The 22500-nt window shown below is 36.9% G+C and overlaps 1 protein-coding gene across 1 annotated transcript in view; it reads left to right on the top strand.

Moving 5' to 3' along the window:
- The window catches only part of lrriq1 (leucine-rich repeats and IQ motif containing 1), a 125017-nt gene that overhangs the window by 68611 nt on the left and 33906 nt on the right, over window positions 1-22500 (top strand). Inside the window, exons 15-20 of the mRNA XM_030135645.1 lie at window positions 4728-4853; window positions 9817-9906; window positions 14458-14576; window positions 16140-16226; window positions 17956-18038; window positions 18748-18849. Coding sequence (XP_029991505.1) covers window positions 4728-4853; window positions 9817-9906; window positions 14458-14576; window positions 16140-16226; window positions 17956-18038; window positions 18748-18849 — 607 coding nt within the window. The remainder of the gene's footprint in view (window positions 1-4727; window positions 4854-9816; window positions 9907-14457; window positions 14577-16139; window positions 16227-17955; window positions 18039-18747; window positions 18850-22500) is intronic.

Genomic DNA, 22500 nt, shown 5'->3' with positions numbered 1-22500 from the left:
TGGAGTCAGAATATAGTAACAGGCTCTAATTACTGACCCAACGTACCCATGGAGGCAGTTCTTAACCAGACCAGTTCGTGTCTGCCACTATGTTATTCTACTTTGCTGCCATCCCAGAGAAATAGGATGTGTTTATAAGATACAGACTCCTTCGTCTCACACTACAATTATGGGTTCGACCAGACTTTCTCATACTGACCCTAAAAAAAAGTACTTTATTCTCATGTGCCATTAGTATACTAAAAATAAGACAGCAGACTTAAGTATGCTAACAACTGTACAGACCAGTGTACTTGGCCTATACATGTTCATAATGTTTTGAATGTCATATTTATTTTTTTGACACTTATTTTTTATTAGTCGTTTTATCTTTCTTTTTTTTTTTTTTTACACATAACCAAGGACAAACAGAAACAAAATAAACAACAGTCAGCAAAAAGTACTTGTCATCTTTCAAAGACAAAATTAGCAATTGGCACTGGCATGCAGCATCATCTAAACCAGGGCTGTCAAACTCATTTTAGTTCAGGGACCACATTCAGCTAAATTTGATCTGAAGTGGGCCAAACCAGTAAAATAATAACATAATAGCAATATATAAATGTCAACTCCAAACTTTTCTCTATGTTTCAGAGCGAAAAAAAAAAAAGTAAATTTACATTATGAAAAGGTTTACATCTACAAACTATCCTTTCAAACAATGTGAATAACATGAACAAACTGAAAAAATAAGTGTAATTTTAACAATATTCTGCCTCAGTTTATCATTTCCACATGTACATTATAACGTACAGATCACAGTGGATCTACAAATACACAAAACATTTAATAACAGGCAGAATATTGTTAAAATTGTACTTATTTCTCTTAAGACATTTCAGGTTGTTCATATTAGTTCAGGTTATTCACATTTTTTGCGAAATTATACTTTGTTTTAGTGTAAATACATGAAAATATTTACATTTACAAAGAGAAAAATTTGCAGTTGTCATTATTTTTATGTTATTATAATAGTATTTGACTGGTCCTGCCCACTGGAGATTGAATTGGTCTGAATGTGGAACCTGAATTAAAAGAATTGTTAATATCTTCAGTGTAATTTTTGCATTTCACAAATTCATCCCAAGGGCAAGACTGGACCTTTTGGTGGGCCGGATTTGGCCCCCGGGCCGCATGTTTGACGCCTGTGATCGAAGCCATTCAAACCAAATCTGAGCAGTAATCCTCTCTATATGATGAGTCCCACATTAACTGTCCTTAAAAAAATCATTCCATTTACTCCAGTTTCTCCTGTAGAGTTCCGCTTGCAGTCCCAACATAAGTGCAAATCTCTCCCCTTTGTGGATTTCATCCACTGTACTCATCCAGTCTTCCAGTGCTGGTGGCTCAGGCTGAAGCCATCTTCGAGTGATTGCTTTCTTTGCTGCAGCACCAAAAATCCTCAGGAGGTACCCGTCATTCACCGTCGAATCATCGGGAAAAAATCTCCAAACAGAAGTGTGAGAGTGGGTTGCTGCAGTCCAACACCCAAAATCTGCTCTATTTTTGTACCAACATCTTTCCAAAAAGTTGTAATTTTTGTACAGGACCAAAAAATGAGGGTGCGGTTTGCCTCTGTGTCCCCACAACCCCTCCAGCAAGCAGAAGCACGCAAGTTATTATTAAACTGAATGTTATTATTAAATTAAATGTCATATTGAAAATGTAATGTAATGAAAGTCATGCTTGAAAGAGTACCTGTCAATAGCAGTTTTCACATATATTGGTTTCTGTGAAGTTCTACTCCAGTCTAGGCTTTATATCAGTGTTTTTCAACCTTGGGGTCGGGACCCCATGTGGGGTAACCTAGAATTCAAATGGGGTCGCCTGAAATTTCTAGTAATTGATAAAAATAATAAAAAACTTACTAATAAAAATCTATGTTGAGGAGACAGAGATAATCCCAGTCCATAAAAGACAAACTGTGAGTGTGAAACTGCAGCACTGTGGTTCTGTTTCTGTGTCAAATGTTCATTGTGGTCAGTTTCAGATGTTGCAGCTCTTTCATAATTCATAGTTTCAGTTCTTGTTTGTTCAGTATTAATTGTCCTCCTTGTAAATCACAGCTGGACTGACTGTACATATCCTGACCAAGGAAAATAAAATTCTCCCTTTGTGCAGTAATCTACACCTAGATTTACTGCCTCTGTCCACAATAATATATATTATATAGACTAAATGTCCTCTAAAATTAATGTTTATTTGCAACATACAGTAGTATAGCAAACTATTACATGATCAAAAACAAATTAATTTTAGCAAAAAAAATGTCTCTGTTTTGAATGTCTGGGGTTGCCAGAAATTTGTGATGTTAAAATGAGGTCATGAGCCAAAAAAGGTTGGAACCACTGCTTTATATACTGCCTTATAAACTTATGTGCTCAAGTTTATGGAGAGAAATCTGTTTTTCTGGTGAAATATCTTAGAGGTTAGAACAAATAGAACACAGATGGAATTGAACAGGGTCTTTTATGTACACACTCTTATGTTCCAACACAGAGTCTACTAAACATTTTGGACATTTTGTATTGCCATTTCTCCTCGAGGTATGACAGTGTCATAACAGACTTAAGTCTGGGGTAGACTGAGTTATTATGGGTGAAAGCAACTAGATCAGGGGTTTGAATCCCACTGCAGGAATAACTAGTAAACTAACAGTGTATATACCAGTGGCGGCTGCTCGTCTTTCAGACAGGGGAAGCTCATTGTCAGCTAACATAAAAAAAACATTGTCAAGTTATTTAAACATAAATTTGTCCCTCTGTTCCTTTTTAAGAAAATGGTCAGTGACCTTATCAAACCAAGTAAACAAGAAAATGTTGAAATTATGTTAAATTGAAACAGGGAAGTATAATGACTGTGTTTTATTTACAGTGCAAGAAATGAACAAGTAATTTGGTAGTGGTTTCTCTCTCAATTTCACAGCAGAATGCACAGCAGTATTAAACTGAACTCTGTCAAGTGAAGGAGTAGATCTCAAAATAGCTGTCAATCAAACAGGATTCAGCCTTTCGAGCAATCCTCCAATCAGCACGTGGAAGCTCAGCGTCCAGCACGGCTGAGCTCCGCCCACAGCTCCATTCACCCCCAGAGACGCCGAGCGTCTAGGGGCGGGACAACATCATGGCATTTATCCAATTACCGTCCAGTTTTGAGGCAATGAAAAAAGCAGTTCCACTCAGTCCCATTGAAGTGCATGGACGCTGAGCGTCTACGGACAAATGCACTGAGCAGAGATGGAGGAGAAAACAGAGACACGGGAATGGAGGAGAAGTTAAAAACGACGAGTCTGTTGATTTGTGATGAAGCTGATTCTGAATGAACTCGTCTGTGAGATGAACGTGTTCTAACACATTTGTAGTCAATGAAATGCCAACACAACCGAACATATTTGATCATTTAATTTTCGTAATTTTAGGGGAAGCTGAGCTTCCACTGCAGTCTGAGAGAAATCGCCTCTGGTATATGCACAGCCAGCCCTAAAGTAATATATATATATACATATACATACATATATATATATATATATATGTGTATATATATATATATATATATATATATATATATATATATATATATATATATATATATATATATATATATATGTATATATATATAATACATTTTATTTATTTTATTTATATAGTGCTTTTCATAGTATCAGATGAACTAAAATAGATTTTTTTAATTGTCAGTATTAATATGAATGGTTAATGTCCGTGAGTTGGAATTGAATTGAATTGTTTGTCCTTTTTTTTCCTTCAATTTCAGTTGTGAACTAACTGTATAACTTTACTTCTAACTCGGAAATGCTGTTCATTAAAGTGTTTCAAATTCATCCCAAGAAATATTGAAATAGTGCCCTTTCAGCTTTACTAGTACAGTGATAAACTTACACCACTGCCAGCAAACTTGGGAAATGTGCTTGACCATCACTAAAGTTTGCTTCATACGATGAACTTGTTTTTGTACAGTGATTTAAACAACCATAGAGCAAAGGTGACTTTAAATGTGTACCTGGAAACATGCAGACTTACTTCTGCATCCACAAAGTCATTATCCACAAACGTAAGTACTGTGATGATGTGGAACAGACTGACTGTTAACCTGCCACAGCTCCAGTTTGCCAGTACTGTGTCTGAAAGCAGAGCAGATGTCGACAAATGTCAGATGTCCACATGGAACATCCATCCTCAGGCCTCATACGTGCTATCGAGGCTTACTCAGCTAATCCTTTACAAAGAACTACTGCCCTGAAAAACATGCTACTCAACACTTCTCCCAAATCCCTTCTCAACACAAAAAGTGTTTGATGAGTCCTTTAGGAATCCTCGAAGGTAGGGACAGGAGGTGTGTGTTGGAGGGTACAGAGTGATTAATCAGATTCCAAAGAAGTGCGGTAGTGAGAGTCGTTGGATTCCTGTTCGGCTAAAGTTGAATCGAAGTGTGCCCCCCCCCCCCCCGCACCCCCAGCTCCAGCCCTTTGGGAATTGGAGGATTTAGAGGCACACTGGAGCTCCATTTGTCTCGGAACAGCCCGGAGTCACGCAGAGTTCAGATAGCAGAACACTCAGCAATTAAACGAGAGGTTAACATGTTTTATCTCCCTAATGGGATAACACACAATATTTACGTTTGCCCTGTGATTCATGAAGAGTTACTACTATTTCTTCCTTGGGTACCTACAGGCGTTCTGGAGGGGCTTTGCTCTCAGGAGGAGACTCACATCTGCTCTGGGCGCCGTCACATGCCCCGACACCGGACACGACGACACCTTGGAGGAGGTGGACGTGGATGAATTTGTCTTTGATGAGGTGTGTACACAAGTTCATGCGTTCACTTTGATGGTTCAGTGATTCCGCTCCCCATCCATCCATCCATCCGACAAACACACATATACACATATAAGCTGGTACCACAACTAAATACAACACAAACGTTCTTCTTACCCCCCTGTTTGTCCTGCTTTATGCAGACCGGTATCGAAAACAACACTCTGTATTTGACACTAGTGTCTGAGTGACTCATTTTCAACACCAATTTTCACAAAAGCTAAATTTATTAAACACATTATAATATAAACCTTTAGTTTAATTCTCAGTTCCTTTGGATTTTTACACACTGAATGCAGTTAATAAATCCTAATTTCCACAGCTTTTCTGATAACTACTGTTGCTAACCCCTCAGTAGTGAAAGTATGTGTTGTTTGTCCTAAAAGTCACTAAAAGTTTTAAATCCAATCCAACTTTATTTGTAAAGCACTTTAAAACAACCACGGTGGACCAAAGTCCTGTACAGAAAAATAAATCAAAAGCAAAATAACAGAGTACAATAAAGGAATAAATTAAAAGACAGAACAACTGGAAATGACATCATCATCTAATTTCATACCTGCAAGATAGTCACCTTTAGGTGAAATTTGTCTCTTTGAACTAAAAATTGGCCATTCACGTAGATCGTCTAAATCTGAAGAGGTTTTCGGGGGGGGGGGTTCACTAATACTCAGTGGCAGGCCGGGCATTTCACACCTAGGCCTTCAGTAGTGCTCCGTCTGAATCAGTCCACCCCTCAATGACTATTTTATGGATATAAAAACCATCTTATTCTGCAGAAATGCAGAAAAAGGGCCCTTGCATCACAGATCGATAACTGGTGTAGCCACAATAAATGCCTTTAGTGAATAAACAAACCCAGGGTGTACAGTCTCCTTCTACTGCAGCTACAGCTGTGACACACAGAAAAAAGCATCAATAATAACCTCATAAACTTGCAATATTATTTAGGAAAACAGCAACATTTTACTCACCAAAAATTCTGACTATTTGTACACAAAATCCATCCTTCTTTCTTTCCTCAAAAACAGTTCAACTCCTCTGTTGTACAGATTATCTGTGCAGGTACCAGGGTACCGGTCGTAGTTAGTGGAGTGAAAGTGACGGACAAATCTTTTCCTGGTTGTGACCGTCTTGCTAGCTTCAGAATTGTCCGACCTTTCTTAACGATGTCCAGCTTTTCTTGAAAAGTCTGTCTTGAGAATGGTTTTAACAATAAATCTGCATCCAAATGCCTTTCTTCTCCTTCTTTGGTCGTCATGTTTTGACAAAACAGCTGCTAAACCAACACAACTGTATTTCTGTTCGTGCAGCTCGCTACAGATGCAGTTTACTAGCTTTGGCAGGTACGCTCTCTGACTGTCCAATCAAAGGGTGTGAATACACTGACGTTATCGTACACCTGCTAGAGGGCCCTGGTGTCACCAACTCAGAATCTGATTGGTGCAAGCAACAGTTTCACCGACACTTATGCTTTGCTAGAGGGCCCACAGAACTGATTGTGAAGGCCTCCACCCTGCCTGGCAACAAATGATGGCTGAAATGTGATTGGTTAAATGCTTTAATATGAAAATACATGTGTGGAAGCAGCACAGCCAGGGGAAAAGCTATGAAAGGAAGCAGACAGACCATTTGGAATTATTGAATAAGTATTCATGGACAAAATATAATTAACATCAATCTGTGATTCAGATATATTTTGGGGCAGCAGAGAAGGCCTTGGAGGCCCTGATGGCCCACCACTGCTAATGCTGATGAGAGTCATTGCTTAAATAGGCCTCTGGAGGCAGCACACTGAGCTGTACAGGTTGAAAAACATCACTGTGGGCCTACACCTGACTCTGTGAACCCACTCGTTTAAATGGACTTTCACAATCTTCAGAGACGTTGATAGAACGTATTGTGCAAGTGTTTGGCAGTTGTCACGTACAATTTTTAACACAAACCCAAAAACATTAATTCCACCCCAACCCCCCCCCCCCCCCAAAACAAAAACAAAAAAAAAACAAACAAACAAAAAAAAACAACAACAAGTAAGACAACTATTTCACCACCACCCACATCCAACTAACACATTCCAGTCTCTTTAATGATTGTTTCAGTTCTGTTGTTGCATTTAGGATGAATCTTGTGCTGAATTTACCTTTTTTCCAGTTTATTGACCTGTAGCGGTGACCAGAAGGAAGCAGTATGAAATATGGATTAAGGGAGTGACCGGGTACCAAACCTCAATACTTTAATGACACTGACATAATGGCTTAAATATTGTTTTGTATAATATAAAAATTATTGTAAAAAAAAGTCATATTCTGTAATGAAAATGTTAATATCTACAAACTGTACACAACATGAACAAATATGAACAACCTGAAAATTCTAAAGAAATATAAGTGCAGTGTTAACAATATTCTGCCTCTGTTTATCATTTACACATGTGCATTATAACTTACAGATCACAGTGGATCTACAAATACACAAAACATTTAATAACAGACAGAATATTATTAAAATTCCACATACTTCCATTAAGACATTTCAGGTTGTTCATATTTGCTCTGGTTGTTCACATATTTTGTAAAGGGGCTAGTCTAAATGTAAACATTTTTGTGTATTTGACTTTTTTTTGCACTAAAACAACAAGGAAAATTTGTGTTTTTCATTATTTATGGGTAATTACAATAGTATGTTACTGGTTCTGACCCACTTTAGATTTAACTGACCTAAAATGATTTTTACATCATTGATCGTTAATATCTTCAGTATAATTTTTGCATTTCACACATTCATCCCATGGGCCGGATTGGACCCTTCGACGGGCCAGTTTTGGCCCCTGGGCCGCATGTTTGACACCTGTGACATAAAAGCACAAAAGCACACTGTACGTAAGTGTCTGTGAAAAATCAGTTTCGCTGCAGTGTCATAATTTTATTTCCTCAGTGGCAGAAAAACAGGTCAAATTACAATTGGACCCACATTTAGCTGTATCAGAATTACCCTGGTTAGCCTACACTGTAAAAAAAAAAAGTAAAAAAATGGTATTATTCCAGCGGCAGGGGTGCCGAAAAAATACTGGTAAATAACGGAAAATAACCATCTCATAAAAATACGGTAATTTTCCATAATTAAAATACAGTTTTTTTCCCTAACTTTGCATGAGATTTTGCATATTTTTTTGACGTTTTAATGTTTAATAAAGAATATTTACCTGTATTGAAACACTCAAATTACCTATGTATATATATATATGTATATATATATATATATATATATATATATATATATATATATATATACATAATTTTCAATGAGACTCAGTTGTCCAATCCACTGATAAAAACTGTATTGGACAGTTTATCAGTGCTTATACATGTTATACATTCGCAAAAATACATTTATTCAACATTTTTGTTGCAAAACCTCGCGTAATTACACAAGATATTTGTCAGTTAACAAACAAGTCTTGTTAAACTTACAGAACAAATACTTCTTTTACAGTTAATTGTCAGTAAATTTATCTTGTTCTGTTATTATTATTTCTTAACAGTATTAAACTCTAAATTAACAGTTTAATCTCATAAATAGAAAAGAAATATTTGTGAAATTATGATACATTTGTAAATATATTTTAACTGTATTTTTCTGTGAAAAAAGAAAAAAAAATTCTTTTTAAAAATTTATATTTTTTTGGTTATTCACAGTTACAGTTTTTTTTCCATGTTATTTTACATTTGACACATAAAATCACAGTCTGTTTCTGTAATTTCATTGATATTTTCCTGGATCTTAAAAATACAGGAAAAAGCTGTAAAATAAACAGTGAAAATTCTGTTAAATTACAGATTTTTTTTTTTTTTTTTTTACAGTGTAGCAACATTAATGCTACAGCAACACTTGTATTTGCGCTGGTACTGGAGAAATAACGCATGGACAACACTGTTATTTATTCACACAAACTGTATGATTTTTAAAAGTGGATTATGTTCTAAATAAAGGTCACCCATCATAAAAGAACAAAATGTACAAACTACTCACACCTTATTTTTATTCAGCATAGGCTGTTTTTCCTCTGTGCATGTGTTCTTCTACAAAACCTGTCACTTCATTTTGTTTTAATCATGGCCTGTTTGAGTGAAACATTTCACACTGAATCGGTTCATTACATATGTGTGTTTTTGGTTCATATCACCAAACTCTTCTGACTGTATTGTACATAAGCAAAAACCCCCGCTACAGAATTAACTCCACTGGTGTTAATTCTGAGCGTTTAATGTTCAATAGTTCAGAGTCTTTTCTTTATTGCTGTGGTCACGTCACTGTCCAGAACAAGGTTATTATCGTTAACGAAAACTAACGAAATGACGAAAACTAGAACTGTAAAAACATTTTTGTTAACTGAAATAAATAAAAACTATAATTAAAAGAAAAAAAGATAACTAATTGAAACTGTATTGTGTGTTTACAAAACAAACTAAAACATATAAAAAGTATGGATAAAATTCCCTTTGTTGAAGTCGGATTGATACAAAACCGATTTATTTCCCTCAAGCAATTTTAGCTTGCGGCATCATATGATATTTAACGGTCCATCACTTCTCATCACTTGTGGTTTCCAGTCGTCTTCTGGTCCCCACTCTACCTGGAAACATGGAGACCAAAGTTGGGAGAAAGCAGCAGAGTCCTGTCTGGGATTTATTTGAATTCGACGGTGAAGAAGATAAAAGATATGAAAAAACTAAAACTAAAGTAAAACTAAGCATTTAGAAAATAATGAAAACTAATAAAAACTACCAAACCTGCTCTAAAAACGAATTAAAACGAACTGAATTAAAGAAAAAAACGTCAAAACTAAATAAAACTAAACTATAATGAAAAATCCAAAACCATTGTAACCTTGGTCCAGAAACATTTTAGTTGTGACTTTTTTTTTTTTCTTTCTTTCATAAAGGCAGCGCTGGAGAAAGACTGGCTACTGTCACTGTCAGAGGACTCAGCTTCCAGAGGATATCTGGAGTCACAGCAGCTGCTCTGGATGAAGGTAAAACAACAGCTCTGTAATATTCCTTTAAACCTGGAGGGCTGGTGGCAAACCAAACGTCTTCAGTGAATTTGGAGGTTTCGCAGCCTCTGTGTGCTGTCAGCTGAGAAGTTATTATCTCCCTGTCCCTTTCCCATCTCGGCCTTCACCCCCTCCAGGATTTGTCTCACTTCCTCTGATTGATCTTTAAATTTATTCTCTTGAAAAACAAGATTATTTCCTGGAGGTCTGGAGGTTGCTCTGCATCAGCAGATGTCATTTTTCACGGTGGCGGACTGTCATCCTGTTTTTTTTTTCCTTTTCTTTCTTTTTTTTTTTTTACTTCATTTACCTCTGGTTGGATCTTTTCTTTGGAGCGTGCTCAGTGCTGTACATCATGGTAGCCGGTTTATTCCTGCTGATGTGGTGCAGCTGCCGTCGTGGCCTGCGTTAATGTGTTGACGCTGAGGTACACATCAAAGGTGGGGATGAACAATTTAGCACTTCCACGAGAAGAAAATGGGATCTGGAGAATAATTAAGCTGTTACTTTGACTTACATATGAGCATTCCTGGGGTATAAAAACTCGCTCTGGTTAAAAGTGTCAGCCAAATACCTCCAATGAAAACATACATTTGAGTTAAATGTGACTGGACATTATTGTATACATTATATATCATTTTCCCCAAGGTATACAGATGTCTTTGCACTAAGTTGACTAGACAGAGCTGTATTTTCCCTTCTGAAGGTCCAACTTTACTGGCGTCTGAACACAAATGGAACAAACAGAATGTTACAGCTCAGACGATTACCTGACTCCAATCGATTAAAAATAATTACACCCTTACAGTTTTCCTGAATCGAAGCTTTGTTTCCTTAATTTCACTGACGTTAAGTAAACAAAGTATGAGGTAAAGTCCATGCTGGTCCGTGTATTTGGTACCTGGGCTTTCAGTGGGGACTTACTCAACTTAAAACACCTCTTAATACCACCACTATGACATCACAATTATAGAAACTATCAGTACTATACAAAAAAATGCAAAATAACAAGGCATGACAGAGACAGTGACATTTGACGTATTGAGTGTGAATCCCATTATTACTAAAGCTGTAAACCCAGTTCTGACAACACCAAACCTCTACACTAAAACCACAATTGTATCATGTACACCACAGGTGTCAAACATGCGGCCCAGGGCCCAAATCCGGCCCGCCAAAGGGTCCAGTTTGGCCCTTGGGATGAATTTGTGAAATGATGATGATGATGATGATGAAATTCTTTATTCAGTCACACAATAACCAGTGTCAACAACAGCACTTCAAACATTACAAACATTACCAACAGGTTATGACTGAAAAGGCACAGGCAGAAGCAAAATGCTTGTATTAATACCTGTCCTACATAACATATTCAGCTACTCAGCATCCAATATAGGAAAAAGAAAAAGACAAAAAACCAAAAAAAAACAGTGTATCCAAGCCAACAAACAAGCGAAACCTAAAAAAGTGAAAATAAACCAGAGAAATAGAAAACTTAACCACCAAATTAATAGTAATTTAATGTAGACTCAAAAATAAATAATTTACCTATTGCTTGTTAGAGCTTAACAATTGTATCCTTCAAAAATTGCCTTACGTACCATTTTTTTAAATATCAAAAATGCAAAAATTACACTAAGATATGAAGAATCCTTTTAGTTCAGGTTCCACATTCAGACCAATTCAGTCTCAAGTGGGCAGGACCAGTCAAATACTATCATAATAACATTGAAGTAATGACAACATCAAATTGTTCTCTTTGTAAATGTAAATATTTTCATGTATTTCCACTAAAACAAAGTATACTTTTTAACCTTAAATGTCTTAAGAGAAGTACAATTTTAACAATACTCTGCCTGTTACTCAGTATTTTGTATATTTGTAGATCCACTGTGATCTTTAAGTTATAATGAACATGTGTAAATGATAAACTGAGGCAGAATATTGTTAAAATTATACTTATTTTTTTCAGTTTGTTCATGTTATTCACATCTTTTGAAAGGATAGTTTGTAGATGTAAACTTGTTCGTAATGTAAATTAACTTTTTTCGCTCTAAAACATGGAAAAAAGTTTGGAGTTGACACTATTTATATATTATTATGTTATTATTTTACTGGTTCGGCCCACTGCCGACTGAATTTAGCTGAATCTGGCCCGTGAACTAAAATGAGTTTGACACCCCTGATGTACATTATCTGGAGCAGTTCACAATCAATATTCATCTAATAACATGACAAAAACATACAAAAGTTTAATAAAATTTCACACAGACACTTATTGTGATGCACAGGATCAACACAAACAACAGAAGAGACGAGGACACAAAGGCAGAAAATGTCTGTATGTTGACTTTTCTCCATTAGATCCATCACTTACTCCTTTAACCTTTGAAGCTTTAACCCAAACATTCTAAATCTGAGTGTGTGTTTGTTTCAGTTGGATGTTAGTCCCATGTTCAGTTGGTAGAAGTTCGTCAGTTGGATCCAAATGTGGTTCAGACTGAGCTGTCAGACTGTTTATAGATGTCATCGGACTGGTTTGGTGTTTATATTTATAGATATTTGTATATATACTTTTATACTGTTGTTATTGTTATTCCTATATAGATATTTTTTATACATATTTTATACTTACACTTTTTATAGTTGTTGTGTCAGCTGGTTCTGGAATAAAGGACAAGTTGTTTGTCATTGTCAGACATGTCTGTTTCACATTTTTTTTGTTTCACTTTTTTTTTCATCTATTCAAATAATTGTTTAATCGAATGAAATCAAAGAAAATAATCAATATATATATAATAATCAATAGATTAATCAAATACAAAAATAATCAGTAGCTCCAGATCTATACAGGATGGGGAAGCAAAATTTACAATGAACATTTAGTTGTTTTTTCTCAGCAGGCACTACGTCAATTGTTTTGAAACCAAACATATACTGATGTCATAATCATACCTAACACTATTATCCATACCTTTTCAGAAACTTTTGCCCATATGAGTAATCAGGAAAGCAAACGTCAAAGAGTGTGTGATTTGCTGAATGCACTCGTCACACCAAAGGAGATTTCAAAAATAGTTGGAGTGTCCATAAAGACTGTTTATAATGGAAAGAAGAGAATGACTATGAGCAAAACTATTACCAGAAAGTCTGGAAGATACTATTAAAGAAGAATGGGAGAAGTTGTCACCCCAATATTTGAGGAACACTTGCACAAGTTTCAGGAAGCGTGTGAAGGCAGTTATTGAGAAAGAAGGAGGACACATAGAATAAAAACATTTTCTATTATGGACATTTTCTTGTGGCAAATAAATTCTCATGACTTTCAATAAACTAATTGGTCATACACTGTCTTTCAATCCCTGCCTCAAAATATTATAAATTTTGCTTTCCCACCCTGTAGAATGTATTATTTCAGCAGAGGTAAACTTTACTGAAAATCTAAATTTACAGGATTAATCACATGAATGAATCTACTACACTGTAAAAACAAAACAAAAACGGGGTTTTGGGGGTTGGTAAATACAAACTATGGAAATCAGTTCCATTTTAATCAACAATAATATTTAGCCAGTGAAATCTATTAGGACTGGTTAAATTCTACTTATTTGTTAACAGTAACAATTGCTACTTAAAATAATAGAATAAAATCTACCCCATAATATTGTGATGTGTTGGAGGAGCAGCGGGTGAGAGTTTCCCAGCATGCATTGGGACAAACTTGTTGGGGCAGTTTTTATGTGTTTAACAGTGTTCGGAGTTGATAAGAAGTGTTTTCTTTTTTTTTTTTTTTTTTTTTTTAATATGTAGCACAGTTATGGTGTGTTTTACTGTTTTGATTAGTTTTTTTTTTTTTTTGTTGAATGAATATTTCTGTTGAGTTGCATATTCTTGCACCATGAGCTAAGCTGTTCCTTTGTTTCATTCTTCTCTGTAATGGTGTTCCTTACAGGGGTGGGTAGAAATAAAATACCAGACTGAAGTCCTCATCTCTCATTCTTCATGTTTCTTAGGGTTGGAGTTGTATGATGAATACCTCTTGTGACTAGCAGCTTTTCAACTAAAACTAACCTTCCTTGAATAAGTAATGGTTAAATAGTTATACTGATTAGTTGTTAATAATAATTAAATTAAGGGTGGGTGATAGTGGGAATTTTTATATTGATCTGATACCAATACGCACACAGCTTAGTATCAATACTATCAATATTTAGACTGATACTCCCTGCCCTAAATTAAGTAGATGAACGTATTCCTATTAACAATTGAGAGTTAATATTACTCACTTTCTATGAGTAATTTGTTGTGTAATCTATTGGGATATGAAAGGTGGATTTTACCTCATTTCTTTTAGTGTGTTATAGCTGTTAAATTGAATCACATTTTACTCAAAATATGGGCTAAAATCTACTCAACCGAAATGAGCGCAAATTGTTACCTCACTTCTATTGAGTAGAGTAAAGGTTTGTTTTTACAGTTTATTATACTGATGATTTGTAATAAATGATTTGTTTCCTGTGGGCGTTTCAGCCTGTGGAACCCTTTCCTGGACCCTCTGAAGACGTTCGTCTGTCATCCATGGTCCAGAGGCCCAAGCAGGCCTGGGTCAACAGGGAAGCGGTGGACTCTTCACCAGGTAGCAGCCACAGGTAGGACGCACATATTTTACTTCCACTTAACTGGTTTAATGCCCATCCCAGCCCATCCCAGTTTGACTTCAGACAGCTGATGGTGTCACCTGCAGCTCAGCGTATTTGTAGAATGTGCTCTTCTACAGTGTTTGTTTTTTCTCAGTATTCATAGGCTGAAGGTAATCTATTACAGTCTCCACAGTACTGCCTGTGCACATGGAACAGCTTAAACTGGAGAATTTCTTGACTCTTCCACAGCATTAGAAGGGAAAACGAGTTTCTCCCTATTTCTGTCTGCATTCATGTCTAAACATACAGTGGAACCTCACAGTACGAGTTGAATTTGTTTCATGACTGAGCTCGTTTTGCGATTTAGTCGTTGTACACATCAATTTTCCCCTCTGAAATTAATTGAAATATAGATAATCCTTCTCAACCCCTAAAAACCACCCGAAACCACCCAAAAGTCCTTACCTAAGGGTTTTTAAAACAGAAAAAGTGCAGTTCTATAATAAGAATTATAAAACAAACTGGTTTTATTAACGTATTTACCTTTAAAATGAGACGATCTGTATGCAAGGAAGACTGTGGAGGAGGAGGAAGAGGATGAGGAGGTGGAGGAGGAGGAGAAGGAGGAGGAGAAAGGGGAAGAGGAAGAGGAGGAAGAAAAGGAAGAGGAGGAGGTGTAGGAGGAGGAAAAGGAAGAGGAGGAAGAAAAGGAAGAGGAGGAGGTAGAGGTGGAGGAGGAGGAGGGGAAGGAGGAGGAGAAAGGGGAAGAGGAGGAGGTGTAGGAGGAGGAAAGGAAGAGGAGGAAGAAAAGGAAGAGGAGGAGGAAGAGGAGGAGGAGGAAGAGGAGGAGGGTTATTTTCTGAAGGAGGTAGACTACTTCCTGCTGTTTTCTTTCTCCTCTCTGTCCTCCTGTTCATCTCCGTCTGCTCTTACAGGTGGGTTCATTACAAACGTATCCTCAGAAATCTGCTTCCTTCTGCTTTTCAACATGTGGTGAAAATGCTCCAGACCGCCGTCATTAGATAAAACAGCTGCTCCACCTCAACAGCATTTGTCTGGATGAGTTTGGACTGGTGACGTTTGGAGTGAACCTGTGGAGGTGCCCCCTGTAGGAGGAGCACCTGCTCCTACTGAGGACTGTATTTTAATACTGGAAAACTTACTGGAATGTATCTGAACTAAAACTCCACATCAGAAAATGTTGGAATGAAATAGAAAACTGGTTTAAAGGCAGAAAGGTTGGAGCGTCCCTCTGTGGGGTTGGTGGTTGGTTGTATTTTATACCTTTGAGTCCAGAAAACACTAACATAAGGCCTCCGTTTGTGCACATTCAAGTTTGAACTGATGTGTTAAAGCGCTTGATGAAAGTCCACCACTCATACTCCTGCACCCATGTGGTGGTGACAGGTCACAGGTATGGAGCTTCTTTGAGTGGAAACCAGTTCTCTGTGCTCGTGTGCACTTTCCACACCTTTTCAAAAATGTTTTCACAGATTTGCAAAAAGGTTTTATAGTGAAAGCCTTTCCAGTCTGACTCTCCGGTTGTCCCGCTGTTTGGTCTTTTCCTTTTAGTGATTTCAAGAGTGAATCGCCTGCATCAGCGTCAGCGTCAGTGATCAGTGGCCTCTCTGAAAGATCTGAAAGGATTTTGGAAGAATGGTAAATCACTGTCTATCACAGTCTTTGTCTTGGTTTAACTTGGACTCAGTCCCTGTCTGTGTTTGTGTGTTGATGTTAGAGCTGAAACAATTAATTGATTAATTGACTTGAATCAATTTTTTTTAAATTATGGCAATGTCTACTGCCCCAGTACTTTGGCATGACATACCAGTTTGTCTGTTTCCACAGAGCCGATCACATGATCTGACTTCTGCATTCTGAACCTTGTCCCAGTAGCTGATTTATATTCATCAAAAACCCGGGAAAATTCCTCATATGAAGGAAAAAGGTCCCCACGCTTCATGTTGTTTGCCTACATGCTGAAACTGAGAGTGTGAATATTCACCCAAACCAGCCTCTGGTACCTGGTACCTGGTACCTGGTACCTGGTACCTGGTGCCCTGTCCTTTTGCTGTACCTGGATAGGCCCATGGCATGTGTGATGCTCCTGCCCACAGTACTGTGTCAGCAGGGGGACAGGTTACCAGTCCACACAGGACAGAACCAGGGCTCTGATTGGATCTGTGGGAACAGACTAATGATAAAGGTAGTCCCACAGGACTGTGGACAGAGACACTTCGAAAAATTATTCAATTACAATTTTCCTGAATCGAAGCTTCATTTCCTTAATTTCTCTGCTGTTCAACATTTGTTCCACTGTTGTGTTTCACACAGACACTTATTGTGACGCACAAACAACAGAAGAGACGAGGACAAAAAGGCAAAAAATATGTTGACTTTTGTCCATTGGACCCATCACTTATTTCTTCAAACTTTGAAGCTTTAACCCAAACATTCTAAATCTGAGTGTGTGTTTGTTTCAGTTGGATGTTAGTTCCATGTTCAGTTGGTAGAAGTTCGTCAGTTGGACCCAAATGTGTTTCAGACTGACCTGACAGACTGTTTATAGATGTCATCGGACTGCTTTGGTGTTTATATCTGTAGATATTTTTATATATAATTTTGTACTGTCGTTACTGTTGTTGTTATTTCTATATAGATATTTTTATATATATATTTTATACTTATACTTTCTGTGGTTGTTGTTTCTGCTGGTTCAGACAAGTAGTTGTCATTGTCAGACATGTCTGTTTCACATTTTTACTATTTTGTTTTTCGCGTGTTCATTCATTCATTCATTTAGTCAAATAAAATCAAAAAGAATAATCAATAGATTAATCAATTACAAAAGTAATTGATAGCTCCAGATCTTAGTCAGATCTTAGTAGCTCTTAGTCAGTTGGATCCAAATATGTTGAAGACTGACCTGACAGATTGTTTACAGATGTCATTGGACTGGTTTGTTGTTTATATATATATATATATATATATATATATATATATATATATATATATATATATATATATATATATATATATATATATATATGTATATATAGATGTCTGTATCTGTAGATATGTTTATATGTCCTTTTATACTGTTATTATTGCTATTATTTCTATATAGATTTTTTGTATATATACTTTTACTTTTATAGTTTTTTGTGGTTGTTGTTTTAGCTGGTTCTAGAAGAAAGGACAAGTTGCTTTTTTATTTTCAGGCATGTCTGTTTCACATGTTTACTTTTTTCCCCTATTCAAATAACTGTTTAACTACATTGAGTTGAAGAAAATAATTGATAGATTAATCGATTACAAGAATAGTGGACAGCTGTAGGTCTATCTGATGTCTGTTTTTGTACTTGTGTTGTTGTTGTGGTCATTACAGGGGCTTCACTGACAGCCACACAGCGCTGCTCATGCTTAAAAGAGCCCAGAGGATGAAGCCGAAGAAACAACAGAAACTTAAAGGTAAGTTTCTTTGGACTTTTCTTCCTTTGGTCGTTCATCGTACCTCCACTCAGTTCACTTTTCCTCATGTCTCCCTGAAAGAACAAACCTCATTCTAATGTTTATACCGTTCATAACTGCTGTAAGGGCATAAGTCTGTTTTCTAAAAGGAAAAAATCCACACTAATTTTTGCCTGTTGTCACTTGTCTTTGTTCCTTCAGCCGTGCTTCAGTGGCAGCCAACCTTTCCACCTCGTGTACGTTAATGAGCCATAACAGACAGCAGAAGCCAGGGCCTGTCGCCTCCTATTGGCTCTTATTTGAGAGCCTGCATAGGAAATAGCAGTTGCCAGGAAACCTCTTGACAAGTCATCCCTTGATGACTTTCTTTCTGTTTCATTGTAGTGGTTGAGTGCGGCTGCGGTGAAAGGTGACCTCACCTCCGCTCTGCTCCAAGAAACAGTAGTCCTGCCACGGTTATCATGCCACCGTCATGTCGAGCAAAGCTGCTCTTTGATCACAAATGCAAATGCGCCCTTCCAACAGCAGGGCTCTTGTCATCTTCCTCCACTGACACACAGGTCTATGTCGACGGTAACTCCTGATGGCATCTCCTTCAGTGGAACCAGAGCACGGTTCTAATATTTTCCGAATGTTAGGTCCTGGTTTTCTGCTTCTGCCTGTGGGTCTGCCATGTCCTTCTTTGACCCTCTCTTTCTTACTTTACTAGATCCACACGTCCGTCTGGCCTTGTTTAGAAGCTGTGCTCACCAGCTGGGTCCAGGAGAGGCACGACACAGGCCCCAGCCTCAAAACAGATATCATATACAAGGTAAGACTCTGGGGATAAATAACCCTGCAGTAGTTTCGACAGTATATCATTAGGCCTGTAATGGTATGGTTCAGTATGTTTTTGGTTTTGAAAGCCACATTTTTGTTTTTTTTTTTTCGGTTCGGTACAGGAAGAAAGAAAACCCCTCAAAATGTTTTTAATGCATTTATTATGAATTTTTCAACATTTTTCCCCCAATTTTTGGAGACAATAGAATATAGAAAAACAGGAATAATATAATTCTGCTGCTTAAAATCAAATAGAACATAAAAATAAAATAAATTATTAATATTACTAAGTGTATTTTAAACATTAGTATTGCACTTTTCCCTGACGGTAGTTTTGAACAAACAACAAAAATCTAATCACAGTTCTGTCAGTTCACATTCTGCATGAAAATAACAAAAAAAAAAATCCACATGAAATGCAACATTAACAAGAGGGTAAACTGGTATTCTGTTGAAACAAACTGAAGAGAAACACTGACAACAAAATGAACCAAATTATTTATTTTAGGACAGAGAACAAACTGTTTAGTACACTTTGTGTACTTGTGTGTGTGTGTGTGTGTGTGTGTGTGCAGGGTGTGGTTATATACCTGGGGGTGCGGTCCATAACTAACGTAACTAATGTGAAACGAAAGTTAAACTAAATACTTTCAACGTCCAACTCCCGGAGAGAGAGAGACAGAGCAAATGTCAGTGTTTTAGAACTACCGTAGTTCATGGGCGGCAAACGTCTGTCTTATCAGCGTCTCTTTCCTCGTTGTTGTCTTTCACCTGAACCTGAACTGATCCCAAACAGGACTGGACTGATAGTGGAGGGTCTTCAGTCTCTTCCTTCCAGGTTCACATCATCCATCCATCCATTATCCACCGCTTATCCGGGGCTGGGTCGCGGGGGCAACAGTCTAAGCAGGGATGCCCAGACTTCCCTCTCCCCAGACACCTCCTCCAGCTCTTCCGGGGGTTCACATCATATTTTTTTTTTTTTTTTACCTTATATCAGCTGCTATTTCATATTTCGGGTCACTGTGCGCTGCTTCAATATGTCCGTGTGTAACTTGTGTGGATTGAAAGTTCTGCATTGAACAATATCTTCCGCTCCTTTTTTCTTTTTCTCATCATGCTGTGCCGTTTTGGTACAGCTGTGTACCGAACCGAACAGGTGTGTACTGAAACGGTTCGGTTCGGTACGTGGACCGTTACAGGCCTAATATATCAATATTCTCATAACATAATGGTCTAACTCACACACAAATGGACAAAACTATGTGGACGTGTTGAATGCAGGTGTTTGTTTTCTAACAGGGGTCTGGGATACAAAACAATAATGGCTAATGTCAGAATATAGTTTTATATTATGGGATAAATATCATTGCATTGGTTAGTTTGGTTTAAATTGTTATCTTTGTTTCCAAAATGCCTCAGAGATGGTTTTTTACTTAATTTCTGTCATTGATTTTTTTTTAACCCATGACTCTGATTTTAATGTTCTTCCTCCAAAATCCGAAAATCTTTTTCCTGCTCTGACTATAAAAAATAATTTTCTACTGTCATCTAACCATCAACTTTCTTCACATCTGACTGAGGAAGAAAAATCTACCATTAAACTTTAAGGAAATATTGATGTTTATAAACTATATGGACATAAATATTGGGACACATCATATCTATAGCTGTCAGATGTCCTGTTCAGGAGGATCAGACTTAGAAACATCAATATTAATAATCAGTATGATATTTATTCCATTGGTAAATTTAATATAAGGAAAAAAATACTTACACTGAAAAATAGCAAAATAAAGAGGAACATATTACAATAAATTGTGATAAATCACTTAAGAAAGGTTAAATAGAGAGAAAAATGCATTTGAGATCTACCACAAAAGTAGCACCGGGTCTTCATGGGTTAAGTATTGAATTGAATTATATGTCGTATGCTTACTGTCAAATGTTTAAAATAGACATCAAGTATTATTGTAAAGAGTTCTGAAGTTCTGCCAAAGATACCAATGCACTGGACTATAAAGATATTAATAGAATTTATTTACACTGAAGGACCGGGGATTTATGTGACCACTAGAGGGAGTAGTGACTCACTCTGTCGGCCTCCCATGGTGAAGGAAACTAACACTAAAAGTGAAAAAGTTGTTGGAGAGCAACAAATGTTGTGGTATTTGCTTGAAGTGCAATGTGATCTGCAGTACATACTGTGGGTGGTAAAATGACTTTCTGATCCAAAAACATGTTTCATGTCAGTCTTTGTAGATATATGTGTCCTATAGTTTTAGCAGGTCGTAACACTTCTCAACTAGGAGTGTGTATTGGCAAGAATCTGGAGATACGATACGAATCACAATACTAGGATCACGATACGATATATCACGATATATCATGATACTGTTAAAAAGGCAATGTTTTGTTTGCTTCTTTTTTTTAAATGATTATTTCCTTGAAGAATTGAATTATACCACAAATCTGCACAAATACTAAACTAAACTAATTATTCTTGTAATATTATGGCTTTATTGTTGGAATATGACGACTTTAATCTCATAAACGAATGTCATTTTTGTTAAATTATGAGTTTTTGTTATAACTACGTCTTTATTCTCATAACATTGTGATTCTTTTGTATTCAACTTTATTATCATAAAATTATGGGTTTTATATCGATATTTGATGACTTATTCTCGTAGTGACCAGTGTTTTTCTTTTCTTCTGTGGTCCTAATACTCCGTCGTAGCTTTATTCTCCAGTTCCCCTGTATTTGAAAAACTAGGTTGGCCTCAGTTTCAGTTAGTTTACTAATCATGTAGGAGCACAAGGTTCACAATCACAAAATGAAGACAAAAACCATGAAAGATCTGATCATGAAACCAAGAGCTGCACTAAGAAGGAACGTTAGCCAAAACAATATGTAACTGAAGGTCTGATTTGACCCAGAAATACAGCATAGATTAATGTTAGCTGACACCAAATAGGATCCACAGATCTAGGTTTGGTTTCCTGGATTTGTGGATCCATCTCCTCTTTTTTTTGTCTTTCGGTGTCTGTAAAACGATAGCTCCCACTGCTTTAAGAACCTGTTCATACAATCAATCACACAACAGCTCTGCCCCATCTTCAGCTCACCGGCCAACAGGCCGCAAGCTATTGTCGTCATGCGGCGTCCATCGGCGTCAGCATCGCCGTCTGTCGTTGTCTGTCGTCCGTTACAAAAATTTCAATCGTCTTCATCTCCGAAGCTACAATTCCAATTGACTTCAAACTTGGTATACAGCTTCTTTATGATGATGTCAACAAAGTTAGTGAAATTATTTGGATCCGGATCTGATTCTGGATTTGGTGCGACTTTGAAAAATTTCCCCATTATAACAGGAAGTGGATGGATGCAATAACTCAGTAAATATAAATGATATCTAGTGTAAATTTCTCCAGTCCAGCCCTGATGGGGACATGACCAAAACATAATGTCCACATGCTGATCAGGATCTTCTTCTGGATCTTCTTCTTCTTTTCTTACAGAAAATTTAACATGGGCTCTTATGGGGAAAAAAAATTAAATTGTCTTCTCCGAAACTCCAGTTCTGATTGACTTTAAACTTGGTATACAGCTTCTGCATGATGATGTCAACACAAGGTACTG

Source organism: Sphaeramia orbicularis, chromosome 6 (genome assembly GCF_902148855.1).
Source record: "Sphaeramia orbicularis chromosome 6, fSphaOr1.1, whole genome shotgun sequence".
Classification (NCBI taxonomy): Eukaryota; Metazoa; Chordata; class Actinopteri; order Kurtiformes; family Apogonidae; genus Sphaeramia; species Sphaeramia orbicularis.
This window is presented reverse-complemented; position numbering and strand designations above follow the sequence as displayed.